General features: G+C 46.8%; 1 protein-coding gene across 1 annotated transcript; it reads right to left on the bottom strand.

Moving 5' to 3' along the window:
• Window positions 1-1,944: 1,944 nt before the first annotated feature.
• Window positions 1,945-15,747, bottom strand: zbtb25 (zinc finger and BTB domain containing 25). The gene is made up of 3 exons (XM_061706993.1): window positions 15,693-15,747; window positions 8,123-8,300; window positions 1,945-3,507 (listed from the first exon to the last, which is right to left on the bottom strand). Exons 2-3 carry the CDS (start codon window positions 8,293-8,295, stop codon window positions 2,379-2,381), a joined length of 1,302 nt encoding a protein of 433 aa, XP_061562977.1. The 5' UTR covers window positions 8,296-8,300; window positions 15,693-15,747; the 3' UTR covers window positions 1,945-2,378.
• Between the last annotated feature and the right edge of the window lie 262 nt (window positions 15,748-16,009).

The raw sequence follows: 16,009 nt of genomic DNA on the forward strand, positions 1-16,009 counted from the left end.
TTGTAGTTTCTGGAATGAGAAAGATTGGTCATGAGTGAAAATATTCAAGGAAGTTGTCCATAAGGATTGTTTGGGAGAGTTTCCAGGAGGAAACCTCTTCTGTCTAAACAGAAACTGGAAGCAGGACTGAGGTCCACAAACCTGCATCTGGACAAACCTGCAGACTTCTGGACCCCTGTCCTCTGGACACATGAGACCAACGTGGACATGTTTGGTCTTCACGTCCAGAACCATGTTTGGAGGAAACCAGCAGAACCACCTCAGACCCACTGTCAAGTAGGGCTGAACGATGTTTGAAAATAATGTAATTGCGATTTTTTTCCTCAATATTGCGATTGCGATTTAATATGCGATTATTTTTTCAAGGTCCTGTTCTTATGTATTTCTCAACTACACAAGCAATAAATCAGTCTGTTTTATAATAAACAATGCCAGATTTATTTAAAGCACAGATTACAACAATAAAGAAAACAAATCTGTGGCTTTAGCTCTTTAACTTGTCTACACACGTCTGTACACACGAGTGTTATGGGTCGTTCTCTCTGAACCCAATCACACGACACCAAACCGGGTTAAACTTTAGCCAAAACGAAAAAAACTCCCACAGGGAACAAAAAAACCTTCCTCACAGGGAACTCAGAACCTCTTCACAATTAACTAAAAAATCACAGGGAGAAAAAACCCACCAGCAAACTAACCAACAAATTTAACAAAACAAACCAGCAATGAACAACTGGCAGCCCCGCTGTTTAACCTCCTGATGAGCTGACGAGCTGCAGGTGTGACTCACAGCGACTCCACTGTCCGCCGAGGTGCGCCCAGCTCGTGCTCGTCGCCGCGCCGACTTTCCCCCGCAGCGCGAGCGGGCTGCGGAGGTAAGCCCCGCCTGGCCGAGCCCTAACACTGAGGCCATGATAGATTTAGGTTACTGTTAACTTTTTTTCCCTGCCGGCTCTGCTTTTCCAGCTCTGCTCACTCGCAAATTACGTGACCAGATCACGTTGCGGTTAGAAAATCTCATTTTATCACATCGCGATATTATCGCAAATGCAATTAATCGTTCAGCCCTACTGTCAAGCACGGTGGAGGACGGATGCTGGTCTGGACCTGGACACCTGTCAGTCACTGAGGAGACCATGGACTTCTCTGTAGACCAGAGTCTTCTAGAGACACATGTGAGGACATCTGACTGATGGATGAATGGACTGACTGAAACTGGGTCATGTGACAGGAAATGATCCCAAACACAGCAGCAGATCTACATCAGACTGATGAAAATAAAAGAATCCAGGCTCTGGAACAGCCTGGTCCAAGTCCAGACCTGAAGCTGGTTGAGATGGTGGGACCTTCAGAGACCTGTGTAGACGTGGACAAACACCTGTAGGAACCATCTACTGAGGGTTCCTGCTAGGGCTGGACGATATGTCGAGATTTTAATATAGATCGAGATATTTTCAAACACGATATGGTACGAGACAATATTGTTTATATCGATATAGCTTTTTTTTATGATTTTGATATAGCTTATTTTGTGACAAATTGACTTGAATGTTTTATTTGAGATTTGCACAAATGTTTTGTTATTTGCACAACTGTCAACCTCAGTGGAAAAGTCTGCCTGTTACTGTCTACATTGTATTAATTGCACAGTGTATTTTAATTTAATTGTTATGCAGGAAAGGGATATTTGTTTTATTTTATTCAAGAAGCATTTTTATTCTATATACGCAGGCAGTTTATTTTTATTTCATTTGTTTTATACATTTTGATATTGTGCAGACCTCTGTTAATAAAAGGAACCTGTGTGACATTTGGCACGAGGCTTTGTATTAAAACTGTTTTTTTAAGGGTTTGCCTCAGAAAAAAATGAAGCTAACAGAGATGCTATGCTATAATGCTTTGGGGGAAACCCCAATTATGTCACAGAAAAAATATCGATATATATCGAGTATCGCCATTCAGATAGAAAATATCGAGATATGACTTTTGGTCCATATCGCCCAGCCCTCGTTCCTGCAGAAGGAAACATCTACTGACTCAAATAAATTATGTCAAGTTTACAAAACGTGTTATTCCTCTGAGGTTGTATTTATACCCACTACGATGACATGACTGACATGTGTGGATGTTGGTGAGACGTCCAGGGAAGTTCTGCTGTGTCTGCTGACAACAGTGTCCACATGTCCAACATTAAAGTGTGATCAGCAGTAGGACTGCCATCGTCCAGAACTCTGCTGGTTATCTTCTAGCTGATCAATCCAATCCAGACACCCAAACCAGTTCAAACTGGTTACCCAAAAGCGTTCCACAGCACCGCAGCATGATCACATGACTGACCGACACGTCAGGACAACACGGCCGCGAGGTGATCAGTGCCGTCACTCCACCGGCATGCCGTCCACGCTCTCCTGCGAGACCTCCGAGTCCAGCGAGTACCCGGAGCTGCCGTTGTCCTGAACGTCCCTGTTGGCTTCCTCGGAAAGTGCCGCGGCGGCGGTGGAAACTCCGCCCAGGTCGCCGGCACCGTCGCAGAAGTGTGCGGCGCCCTGGAAGAGCGGGCTGCAGAGGCGGCTGTAGCGGTGCGGGCGGCCCGGCTTGCCGGTGTGGGTGTACATGTGCTCCTGCAGCTGACTCCGGTGGGCGAAGCGCAGGCCGCAGACGGCGCAGGCAATCTTCCGTTTGCGTGAGTGGAGGACGGTGGGGGCCGGGGTGGGGGCGGGGCTGACCCTGGGTCCACCCATCCCCCTGCTCCTCCTCAGCTCCGCTGCCAGCTGGTTGGCCAGAGCCCGGCTCTGCCTCAGCGCTTCCTCCAGGCAGCCGGCGTCCAGCGGCTCCTGGGCCCCCAGGGGCCCCTCCTCCTCAGCGGTTGCGTCCAGCTCAATCCCCTGCGACAGCCCCCCCATCAGGTGGGCGGGGTCGAGGGCGTGGCTGAAAAGGTGCTCCCGCAGCCCGTCGGGGGAGGAGCAGCGCTCCCCGCAGCGCGGGCACAGCAGCGTCGGGCCCCGGTCCTTGAACAGGGGTCCCTGACCGGGGCTGCAGTCCTGAGCCGGAGACGGGGACCCCACCCCCGGCCCCTCCTCGCCGTCTTCCTCCTCCTCCACACGTTCCTGCTTGATCCGCGCGGAGATGTCCGAGTCGTCTCCGGACGCCACCGAGCAGACGTTCCTCAGCGCCGAGGCCTGGTGGTCTGAGACCCCCCGGCCCGAGGAGCGCCCGTCCTCCGCGGCCCCGCGGCCGGTCTTGGGGACTCCGGGCGCGTCCTTGTTGGCCAGCTGAGAGGAGATCTGGATGCCGTACAGGTTGGACATGCGGACGACGTCGGCGGCGGCGTCGGGGGTGCCCTCGCCGGGTTTGCGGCACAGCTGGTAGGCGTGCAGGAACTTGATGCCGTCCTGCAGCCGGCTCTGGTCCACCGGCTGTTTGGGACACATGCCGGTGTACATGATGTGCAGCAGGTAGCTGAAGACGTCCGGCTGGATGTCGGTGGGTTGAATCTTTATACACTCACTGAGGAAACGCAGCAGGACAGAGAACAACCTCTTGACTCTCACTCTACATGTACAACCAAAAAAGATGCAATATTTCAATACAAACAACACTTAAGTACATGTAATAATATAACATACATTAAAAGAGACTTGTCTTAGGAGAACTTCTAGAATATATCAGACTGTACAGATAATCAGTGAGTTCAGTCTGGCTAACCCAGGCCCTAAATAGATACAGTTTGCCAAATTCAAGGAATCTTTGAATGATGAACTTTCCCATATAGTCCATGGGCCAGACCACATATTAGTACCACTCAAGGTGACCAAACTTACTTAGGATTTTTGAAAAGATCCATGTCTATAGATGATATTTTGGTATGATAACCTTCCTGAGTGTTAGCTGGATCATAGTTATCAGCTCATGAAGTTACCACCCCCTTCAGGTTAATTGATGATTATAAATTGGGTATATTATACATTTCCCGAATCCTTATGGTCCTGTGAGTATTCCAGTTTTTGTATTTTTTTAAATTTTTTTGTATTTTGTGTCTCTAATGTTGTTTATAAAACTAAGCTGGTTTCTTATCTCATTGTGGTGTCCTTTATGTCCTGTATTTGCATAATAAAAACCAGTTTTTGACATTAGCCTATAGTGGCTGTTATACTGTAGTTTCATAGGAGCCTAATGATGCTCTTCTAGTTTAAGGCTCACAATGACCTGTAACAATGATATATTATGGGGTATATTATACATTTCCTGAATCCTTATGGTCCTGTGAGTATTCCAGTTTTTGTATTTTGTGTCTCTGTTGTTCCTAGATGACACAGGGCTAAAAGATAATAATAATAATAATAATACAAATAATAATAATAATAATAATAATAATAATAATAATAATAATAATAATAATAATAATAATAATAATAATAATAATAATAATAAATAACTTTATTTATCCGTTAGGAACTTCATTTGTGGAAAAGCATCAGCATCAGTGCGTGTACATAAAAGATAGTATATCATTTAGGCGAAAATTGTGTAAAAATGTGTGTTGTTTATAGTTTAAAGAGCTGCAGTGGCCTCTATGTTGGTCAGAAAGATTCACATCTTAGCTTGAATGAATGCTTAAAAGGTCCCCTTTAAAATGATACCAAAGACAATATAGTGAAACATTGACAGATTTCCTGTACATGAGTCTAAACCAGGATATGCAGCAGCATCTAAAGTGTAATTTTCTGAAGGGGGTGGGTAACTTCATGAGATGATAAATATGATACAGCTGCCACTCAGGAAGGGTTATCATACCAAAATATCATATACAGACATGGATATTTTCAAAAATCATAATTAAGTTTGGTCACCTTGAGTGGTACTGATAAGTGAAATGTTGGGCTCTGGCTCATGGACTAATAGATATAATGAAAGAACAACTGTGACATCACCCCCAGGTTTCTGAAAAGTGCTTTTGAAAAATCTCTTTTCTTGTAATATTGAACGAACCAACCGGGAATTCGGCTGAAACATCCCCACCTGTCAGGCAGGTTTATTTTACAGTAAGTGGTTCAGTGGTGGACACTGCTGGCATAATCAGAAGTGCAGCTCGCCGACTGGCATACCAGCCAAAGCCCAAAAGGAAATATATCGGGACCTGAATTTATCCATCAGTCACTTTTGATCAATGTTCTTCTTGACAGTGAGGAGAATTTGCAATGTGGTATGCCGGTTGGCGGAGAACACCGTGAAGGGGCCTCTACCACTGGCTCTCACCTGATGCACGTCTATCAAAATTAACAGAAGCTATCCATCTGGTAGTAAGAAAAGAAAGAAAAAAAACAAGTGGAGCAAAAAAAAAAGAAAGTGGTCAATAGTGCAGTTAACACATAAGCTAACTTATGGTCTGTCCTGCCATCTGCAGGATGTTGCATCACAGTAAAACACCTGTAATCAGCTTGTTTACTCAGCTAGAGGCTGAATATAAAATAACTGTCTTGGACAAAACTCATTTTTCAGCTGTCAAATCAACGCTGTGTTAAACTTAACTGTCAAGCTAACGACGCTACGTTATAGAATTAATTGGCACGGTTTAAAAAAACAAAAGGAAAAAAGTTATTGGTTCGTATAGACCAAAGAGGGTCCACCAGAAAACATTTGGGAACCACTGTGCTAACCTTTGATGCTAATAAATGTTACTGAAACCAGGACCAGCAGAGCCGAAACCAGGACTATTTGAAAACCACGTCTAGTAGAAACAAAACAGACTAGTAGAGCTAAGACTACTTAAACTGAAACAAGGACTAGTGAAATGAAACCATGACTAGTAGGACTTGAAATCAGGACTAGTGGAACTAAAACCTGAACTAATTCAACTGAAACAAAGAGTAGTAGAGCTGAAACATTTGCGTTTGTATGTTTTTTTAGCAATATCTCCACCAGGGGGCAGTGATGAGTCAATCACTGAAGTTGTACAGCAACTGGAGAGATGAGTTTTTTGCTATTAAATTAGGCAAAAACATTTTCTTTAAATGAATATTGGATGTATATCTAGCCATATACAGAGGTGGAGTGACTGGAGGTCTTTGAGAACAGTGACCACATTTGTGTTTAATGTGTTTAATGTTTTATTTTCGTGCATGGGGGTAAAGTGTGAGACCACTGAACGAAAATCATATGGACAATTTTTTCAGTTAATTTTACACAAACTGATGACAAAACATAATTTTCACTACTTTCTGATGTCTGCCAGAACATTCAAAAGGGCTGCATTTAATATTGGAAGTAGTCACCAAAGAATGGAACGATGGATTATTAGTTGGTGACATCACACGTTGAACTTGCAACACTTCTTAACCCTTGTGTTGTCCTCGGGTCAAAATGACCCAATTCTTCCCAATTCTTCCTCCTTCCCTCCTTTGTACTTTTTTCTTCCTCCCTCCCTCCCTTCCTTCTTTTCTCCCTTATGTTCTTCTTTCCTGCCTTCCTATTTTTTCTTCTTACCTCCGTCCCTCCTTTTCTCCCTTCCTTCATTCGTTCCTTCTTGTATCCATTCTTCCTTCTTTCCTCTCTTCTCTCCATTCTTCCTTCCAACTTTTTTCTTCCTCCCTCCCTCCCTTCCTTCTTGTCTCCATCCTTCTTTCTTCTCTTATTTCCTTCCTTCTTCTCTTCCTTCCTTTTTTCTCCCTTCCTTCTTCCCTTCCTCCCTTCCTTCTTTCCTCCTTCCTTCTTCCCTTCCTCCCTTCCTTCTTTCCTCCCTTTCCCCCTTCCTTGACCTGAAGACAGCACAAGGGTTAAAGGGATAATGGTTTTCATGCCTCATTTAATGTCTTCAGTCATTGTAAAGCTTACAAAAGTTTATAAACGCAGATATTCTTGACTTCTGACATTTACGCCACATTTATGAGTCCATTTGTTATCTGACCTGTATAAGGAACTACAACAACTTGTTGGAACATGCCTTTAGATGTCTCAGCGACCGAGCCTGCTATTACTCTCAAATGTCAATCTCACTTCCACCCGGCTTCCATCTGTGATCTGGCTGGAATAACGTGATCCTTCCACGCGCTACGTCCGGCCGGAGAAACCCCACCCTGTGGTGAAAAGATGCGGCCTGCTCACTCCTCAGGTTATGGAGGAGACCTGAGCTCAGTGCAGGGTCTCCCGGGGTTGGAAGAGGGAGCAATGCCCAGGACTGACTTAGGTAGGTGCACGGGGTGATAAAATGGGAAAAAAAAATTGGGCTGAAATTGTCTTGCTGAAATAATTTTCAATGGTTTGTTGTTAGTCGATAAATTTACGATAAAAATAGTTTAGTTGCAGTGCTAGTCTGGCTGTCTGCTTCACCGTGTTCCCTTCTCATCAGGTACAGAATTCCTCATTCTGTTCCATGTTCTCATATCTAGTTACTGACTGAGTCACTATGATCAAAACAGCCCCCACCACTTCCAGTGGTATCGCTCCGTTTCTTCGATAACATTAAGCATCGAGGCGCCGCTCCACAAGACGGATGCAAATCAACCCAGGATCTGGACAGAAAGGTCCGTCCGCGTCTGTTTCAAGCGGAGAGTATAAACTGACCTTAACTCTGCTCAGAGTTCTGCCGGATCCAGCTCTGAAAACACATCAAAGACTCCGCTACGCTCAATTAGAAGAGAAGGTTAGGAGTCCCAGAGCAGAGCCCTGCTGGTGCCCCGACCCTCGTTTCAGCCCCAGCAGTAAATGTTTCACAGGTGGTTTCTGTCTCAGCGGGGATAACAGAAATGACACTGGATGAACAAATTAGGACAGAACGAATGGAAGTTGACACTTATTAGCATCATAGGTTAGCATAAAACTGAGACAGCCAAACTCAATGAGCTAACTCCCAATAACCAAGTTCAGCTGGGAATGTTCAAGTTTCCAGACCGACTGACGTGGCCCCATTCTCAGAGACAAAGAAGAGGCTTCAAAAGCACTCTTCAGAAACCTGTAGGTGACACCACAGGGGTATGACCTGTTCTTTCACACACGTGATGGTTCGTACTTGGAAGACAGAGATGGAAGACTTTCCTGACGTGTTCCGCTTTGGGTTTGTACCTTCGGAGGTGTCTCCCCGGACCTACCGGAGAGTCTGCACAGCTGTTTGGGTCAGTGCTCTCACCTGGACTGGTGGATGAAGATCATCTTGAAGTAGTTGGAGAAAGCGGCCAGCACTGCGCGGTGAGCTTTGAAGTAGACGTTTCCAATGGCGACGGTGCAGTCACACAGGAACCCGAACTCTCTCTGGACGTTGAGCTGCTGCAGCAGGAAGAGGCTGTGAGAGGACACCTCCATGACCCCTGGAAACACACACACACACCAGGTCACCACCTCCCATGATGCACTGGTAGGGATGGGAATCGAGAACCGGTTCTTGTTCAGAACCGGTTCCCAGCGTTTCAATTCCTTGGAATCGTTTGCTTATTTTTCAAACGATTCCCTTTTCGATTCCAGTGAGCATGAATGATGTCATCACGCATGTTGCGTAACGTGCGTAAGCCAGCAGTTGATAGTAGACATGGAGCCCAAGCGATACAGACGTACGAAATAGGGATGCAACGGTTCTCGGTATAAAACCGAACCGTTCGGTTCGCCCTCCACGGTTCAATACGCCCACGTGTGCCGCGGATTTTCGGTTTTGCCATTAATTTTGCATTAATGTTTTACAATCCGCGTGTTTTTGTGCCTGTCAGCTGCTGCAGAAAAGCGCTCCGCGAGTCACTGCTGTAGCTCCGCCCACTCCCCCTCGTAGCTCCGCCCACTCCCTGCTCACACAGAGCAGACACGGAGCGGGGGAGTTGAGAGAAAAAAAGTTCGAAGAAGCGACGGCTTCATTCATATCTCCGGTGGCATCATTTGGGTTTCGCTGTTGGTTACAACGACGGTGGAGTGAAAACAGTTAACAAAGCTTTTACTGTCTGTAATCATTGCTTGAGACTGGCTAGTGGAAGATCAGAGTCTCCGCCTGGTCAGTGAAACGTTACACTGAGCCGGCGGAGACGGCTCTGATCGGGCCGGTTTATTTACAGGAAGGAAACGAACAGCTTTACAGTCATAAACAAAGGCAGACTCCAACTCTAACGTATTGGGCAAAACTCCCCCAATAATTAAATTAAAACACCTGAAAAAAACCCGAGGTTCAGCCCTCCCTCCCTCTGCCACCACCGGCTCCTTCATGACATCACGTGCATTACTGTGACCGGCAGAGAGACGAGAGAATACAGGCTGATCTCCCCAACTTTGTAACTCTCCCATATCAGGATCAAGCTACAATATTTTGTAATATTGTAATAATTATAATTATAATAATTTACAATATTTTCGCGTCGGACGGTTCACGCCCATATATTTCTGATAATGTACCTCGTCGGGCATTATCCCTTACGTATTTAGTAATGTAAAATGTACTTACTGTACTGAGTTGTCAAGATTAAGAGGCTGTTGACTATAAAGAATTATAGTAATTTACATTTTGATGAGAGAAATAAACAGATAATTTTGGAAAAAAAAAGCTCTCTTCATGCACATGAAGGCTGATTTATGGTTCTGCGTTACACCAACGCAGAGTAGGGTGCGCGTCGCCGTGTACCTTACGCCGTAGGCTCTGCGTCGATTTAACCCAGAACCATAATTTAGGTTTAACTTAAACCGAAACCGAACCGAAACCGTGGCCTAAAAACCGAAACCGAAACCGAACCGTGGGCTGCCTGAACCGTTGCACCCCTAGTACGAAAGTCTGGTTATATTTCAGTAAAAAAGACGATAACAGGCTAACTTGCAATACTTGCTAAGTGAATATTTTTCGTCAAAGGGAGGAAATTATACCAACATGCAAAGATTTTTGCGCACACAGCAGCAATAATGATGAAGGAATGTTGAGTTTCCCAGCAGCATCAGCAACGTTAGCATGTCCTAGTGAACACTCCCTATCATATTAACGCCATTTGCCTCATTGTTGTCCTTTTTTTCCAAATAGCGATAAGGGAATTGTTAAAGAACCGAATCGGTAAGCAGAATAGAAAATAGAATTGGAATCGTAAAAATCTTATCAATTCCCATCTCTATGCACTGGGCTGTTTCCTTACTCTGCTGTCTTTGTTGTTCATGTGTGTGTCATTACTGTCATAAACTTCATTTTATTTTGTGTCTCATACATCCCCCACCCCCAACATCCAGATCTGCACAAGTTTGTTAATGACACACTCTTTCACTCATTCATATCAGGGTGCGATGAAGCAGGGAAACATTTAAAACATGGACACCAGCTCCGGAGGACCAGGATTGCCCCCCCCCCCCCCCCCCCCCCGGCACAAGAGGATCCCGTTGGTGTCGTCAGTGACAGTGTTCATGGATTTGCAGTTTCTGAAGGCAGTTACAGTGAACTCCACCAGTCTGTGACCAACTGCTACCAACACTAACCTCGTTATGGTTTAACGATTCCACAAATGGTAACGGTGTAAAGATGGTGTAAAGATGGTGTAAAGACGACCACACAAAGACTCACTGAACTACCAGAAACAAGGTCACTTTCTTCAGTCCAGTCTGAATTCATCAGTCTGATCTTTGTGTTTCATCATCAGAAAATCACTGGTTCAGGATAGAGCAGCAGGACAGCAACTTCTGACAGGGCTGTCCCCAGCAGGTCTCCCAACTCAGACATCTGTCCTGTCCTCCAATACCTGTCCTAAGACACCTGTCCTCAGACACCTGTCCTCAGACACCTGTCTTCAGACACCTGTACTCAGACACCTGTCCTAAGACACCTGTCCTGAGACACCTGTCCTGAGACACCTGTCCTGAGACACCTGTCCTCAGACACCTGTCCTCAGACACCTGTCTTCAGACACCTGTCCTCAGACACCTGTCCTCAGACACCTGTCCTGAGACACCTGTCCTGAGACACCTGTACTCAGACACCTGTACTCAGACACCTGTCCTAAGACACCTGTCCTCAGACACCTGTCCTAAGACACCTGTCCTAAGACACCTGTCCTCAGACACCTGTCTTCAGACACCTGTCCTCAGACACCTGTCCTCAGACACCTGTCTTCAGACACCTGTCCTGAGACACCTGTCTTCAGACACCTGTCCTAAGACACCTGTCCTCAGACACCTGTCCTCAGACACCTGTCATCAGACACCTGTCATCAGACACCTGTCATCAGACACCTGTCATCAGACACCTGTCCTGAGACACCTGTCTTCAGACACCTGTCCTAAGACACCTGTCCTAAGACACCTGTCCTCAGACACCTGTCTTCAGACACCTGTCCTGAGACACCTGTTCTGAGACACCTGTCCTCAGACACCTGTCCTCAGACACCTGTATTCAGACACCTGTACTCAGACACCTGTACTCAGACACCTGTACTCAGACACCTGTCCTCAGACACCTGTTCTGAGACACCTGTCCTCAGACACCTGTCCTCAGACACCTGTCCTCAGACACCTGTCCTCAGACACCTGTTCTGAGACACCTGTCCTCAGACACCTGTTCTGAGACACCTGTCCTCAGACACCTGTCCTCAGACACCTGTATTCAGACACCTGTCCTGAGACACCTGTCCTAATACACCTGTACTCAGACACCTGTCCTCAGACACCTGTCCTCAGACACCTGTCCTGAGACACCTGTCCTCAGACACCTGTCATCAGACACCTGTCATCAGACACCTGTCTTCAGACAGCTGTCCTAAGACACCTGTCCTAAGACACCTGTCCTGAGACACCTGTCATCAGACACCTGTCTTCAGACACCTGTCCTGAGACACCTGTCTTCAGACACCTGTCCTAAGACACCTGTCCTCAGACACCTGTACTCAGACACCTGTATTCAGACACCTGTCATCAGACACCTGTCATCAGACACCTGTCTTCAGACAGCTGTCCTAAGACACCTGTCCTAAGACACCTGTCCTGAGACACCTGTCATCAGACACCTGTCATCAGACACCTGTCCTGAGACACCTGTCTTCAGACACCTGTCCTAAGACACCTGTCCTCAGACACCTGTACTCAGACACCTGTATTCAGACACCTGTCCTCAGACACCCTGTCCTAAGACACCTGTCCTAAGACACCTGTCCTCAGACACCTGTCATCAGACACCTGTCTTCAGACACCTGTCCTGAGACACCTGTCTTCAGACACCTGTCTTCAGACACCTGTCCTAAGACACCTGTTCTGAGACACCTGTCCTAAGACACATGTCCTCAGACACCTGTCTTCAGACACCTGTCCTGAGACACCTGTATTCAGACACCTGTCCTCAGACACCTGTATTCAGACACCTGTCCTCAGACACCTGTCATCAGACACCTGTCTTCAGACACCTGTCCTCAGACACCTGTTCTGAGACACCTGTCCTCAGACACCTGTATTCAGACACCTGTCCTCAGACACCTGTATTCAGACACCTGTCCTGAGACACCTGTCCTAATACACCTGTACTCAGACACCTGTCCTCAGACACCTGTATTCAGACACCTGTCCTCAGACACCTGTCCTGAGACACCTGTCCTCAGACACCTGTCCTCAGACACCTGTCCTCAGACACCTGTACTCACACACCTGTCCTCAGACACCTGTCCCCAGACACCTGTCCTGAGACACCTGTCCTCAGACACCTGTACTCAGACACCTGTCCTCAGACACCTGTCCCCAGACACCTGTCCTGAGACACCTGTCCTCAGACACCTGTACTCAGACACCTGTATTCAGACACCTGTCCTAATACACCTGTCCCCAGACACCTGTCCTGAGACACCTGTCCTCAGACACCTGTCCTCAGACACCTGTATTCAGACACCTGTCCTGAGACACCTGTCCTAATACACCTGTACTCAGACACCTGTCCTCAGACACCTGTATTCAGACACCTGTCCTGAGACACCTGTCCTCAGACACCTGTCCTCAGACACCTGTACTCACACACCTGTCCTCAGACACCTGTCCTCAGACACCTGTCCTGAGACACCTGTCCTCAGACACCTGTACTCAGACACCTGTCCTCAGACACCTGTATTCAGACACCTGTCCTCAGACACCTGTCCTGAGACACCTGTCCCTGAGACACCTGTCCTCAGACACCTGTCCTCAGACACCTGTCCTCACACACCTGTCCTCAGACACCTGTCCTCAGACACCTGTCCTCAGACACCTGTACTCAGACACCTGTCCTCAGACACCTGTCCTCAGACACCTGTACTCAGACACCTGTCCTCAGACACCTGTCCTGAGACACCTGTCCTCAGACACCTGTCCTCAGACACCTGTACTCAGACACCTGTCCTCAGACACCTGTCCTCAGACACCTGTCCTCAGACACCTGTACTCAGACACCTGTCCTCAGACACCTGTACTCAGACACTTGTATTCAGACACCTGTCCTCAGACACCTGTCCTCAGACACCTGTACTCAGACACCTGTCCTCAGACACCTGTCCTCAGACACCTGTCCTCAGACACCTGTCCTCAGACACCTGTACTCAGACACTTGTATTCAGACACCTGTCCTCAGACACCTGTCCTGAGACACCTGTCCTCAGACACCTGTCCTGAGACACCTGTCCTAAGTAACCTGTCCTCAGACACCTGTACTCAGACACCTGTACTCAGACACCTGTCCTCAGACACCTGTCCTCAGACACCTGTCCTCAGACACCTGTACTCAGACACTTGTATTCAGACACCTGTCCTCAGACACCTGTCCTGAGACACCTGTCCTCAGACACCTGTCCTGAGACACCTGTCCTAAGACACCTGTCCTCAGACACCTGTCCTCAGACACCTGTACTCAGACACCTGTCCTGAGACACCTGTATTCAGACACCTGTCCTCAGACACCTGTCCTGAGACACTGTCCTGAGACACCTGTCCTGAGACACCTGTCCTCAGACACCTGTCCTCAAATACCTGTCCTCAGATGTCTGTCCGCAAAAACCTGTACTCAAGACACCTGTTCTCAGTCACCTGTCCTCAGAATCTGTCTTCTTCTCACTGGGTTTGTATGTGTATATATATGTATGTGTATTCGTATATATATATATATATATATGTTTATATATTAAATATAGCAATAATGCACATATATATGCCTTAGGTTTTTACCGGCATGGTATCAACCATTAAAAAAAAAAAAAAAAAAAAAAAAAATGTAATGGGCCACCATTAGAACAGTTCAGTCCACAAAGCTACTGTATGTGATGTCATGGCTGGCGAAGGGGAGACGAAGCGCAGAAGACAGGAATGTGAAGCTCCAAGCCGTTGGAGCAAAGGTGACCCCAAGACCTGCTGGAGCCTTTTCTAAGTAGGTTGAAATATTATCACAGTTGTCTTATATATTCAAGGTCCACTTCTTTTGACACATTTGTACAATATAATGCAAACCAGAACAGCAACACTGCTATGAATTCTAAGCTTCAAAAGCTTCGTAGTTTTTAACATTTGTTGTCTGAAAAATTATGATTTGAGTTTATTATGGGTCGGTGTGTTATTTTTTGTCCATGCCTTGTTTGATCTGTGTCTCTCATGTGTCTGTCCACAGGGTATGTTCATACCAGTGCCTTGTTTGTCAACCTCCTGTTCAAGATGTGGTTGCATTTTAAGTATATGTAAGTATATGAAGATCTTATTCATCAATAATATCATGTTGTTGGTCCTCCTAAATATGTGTAGTTGCCCTTGTAAGTTTCACTACGATCAAATATTTAAGTCTAAAATAATAGACAGCCATTGTCATCCTTTTTTTATGATAGAAACAAACACAGGAGTATGTTATTTAATTGATTTACTTGTCAACTGCATAGTTCACTTCTCCAATTTTCTCCATGCCTTGTCTCCATATTTTATCTGTGTGTCTCGCATGTGTCTGTCCACAGGGAACTCTAGGTCCAGTTAGTTCGGTTGTGCACCAGTTAGTTCGGTTGTGCACCAGTTAGTTCGGTTGTGCACCAGTTAGTTCGGTTGTGCACCAGTTAGTTCGGTTGTGCACCAGTTAGTTCGGTTGTGCATCAGCCTCTCTGCTACCTGAGGGCCTCTCCCTTGTGTACACATAATTTGTTTGGAAAATTCAATAAAAAAAATTTCTTTTTAAAAATCAGGATCATGTCCTAGTATTTAAATATATCACTTAATCATCTGCTGTTACCCACCACTTAATTTACCTGACATCAGTTGTATAAGGGGAGTACCGGCACTTATTTTTGTCCACTTAAAGCACTGGTTATCACACACCTGTCCTAAGACACCTGTCCCCAGATGCCTGTACTCAGACACCTGTACTCAGATGTCTGTCCTCAGACCCCTCATTTCAAACACCTGTGTGTCCTCCTGTCCTCTGGTCTCTGCCGGGTTCCTGCAGGCCCCGCCCCCCTCCGCCCTGTCCCCAGGTGAGAGACACCAGTCCCCTCCCCTGACCTCCGCCCTGCATGAAGGTCACCCGGGGGGGATGCCCGCCCGCGGGGTCGTGCATGTGTCCCCCGCGGGGTCGCGCAGCGCGCTCCCGCGGGGCTGCAGCTCCTCCATCCTACATCCATGCCTCCATCCTCCCGGTCCATCACCCACACACGCACACGCACGCGCCTGCTGCCACACAGGCGCGTGCCCGGGGCACCGGAGAGCGCGGCCCTGCATCGCGCACGCGCCCCGTGTCCGTGTCCGTCATGCACGGCGCCGTTAATGTCCTCTCTTACCAGAAACGAGACGGTTTTGTCTCCGGGACCCGATTTGTTGCTGAGGCTGAGATCTCGCGAAGAGCCGCGCCGAGTCTCGCGAGAGGAGGGGTCAAAGGGGCTGATCACATGATGCCACGGCGTAACCCGGTCGGTGTGATCAATAAACAATAGTAGAGGTTTTAATGAGTCTTCATGGGGTTTTGATTAGAGAGACAATTACACTGTAAATACATGGAATAATAAATGGGATCAATAATAAAAAAAAGAGTGTTTGAGGTGCTTGATCAGGTGGATTAAACTTGGGTAAAACTTAATATGTAAATACGATACATATA

This window comes from Cololabis saira, chromosome 18 (assembly GCF_033807715.1).
Source record: "Cololabis saira isolate AMF1-May2022 chromosome 18, fColSai1.1, whole genome shotgun sequence".
In the NCBI taxonomy this organism is placed as follows: Eukaryota; Metazoa; Chordata; class Actinopteri; order Beloniformes; family Belonidae; genus Cololabis; species Cololabis saira.

Bases quoted from the DNA above. Each gene is read 5' to 3' on its own strand.
- zbtb25 (XM_061706993.1), bottom strand. From the start codon at position 8,295: ATGGAGGTGTCCTCTCACAGCCTCTTCCTGCTGCAGCAGCTCAACGTC. The intron at 3,508-8,122 runs GTGAGAGCACTG...GCGTTTCCTCAG, and splicing joins ATCTTCATCCACCAGTCCAG to TGAGTGTATAAAGATTCAAC.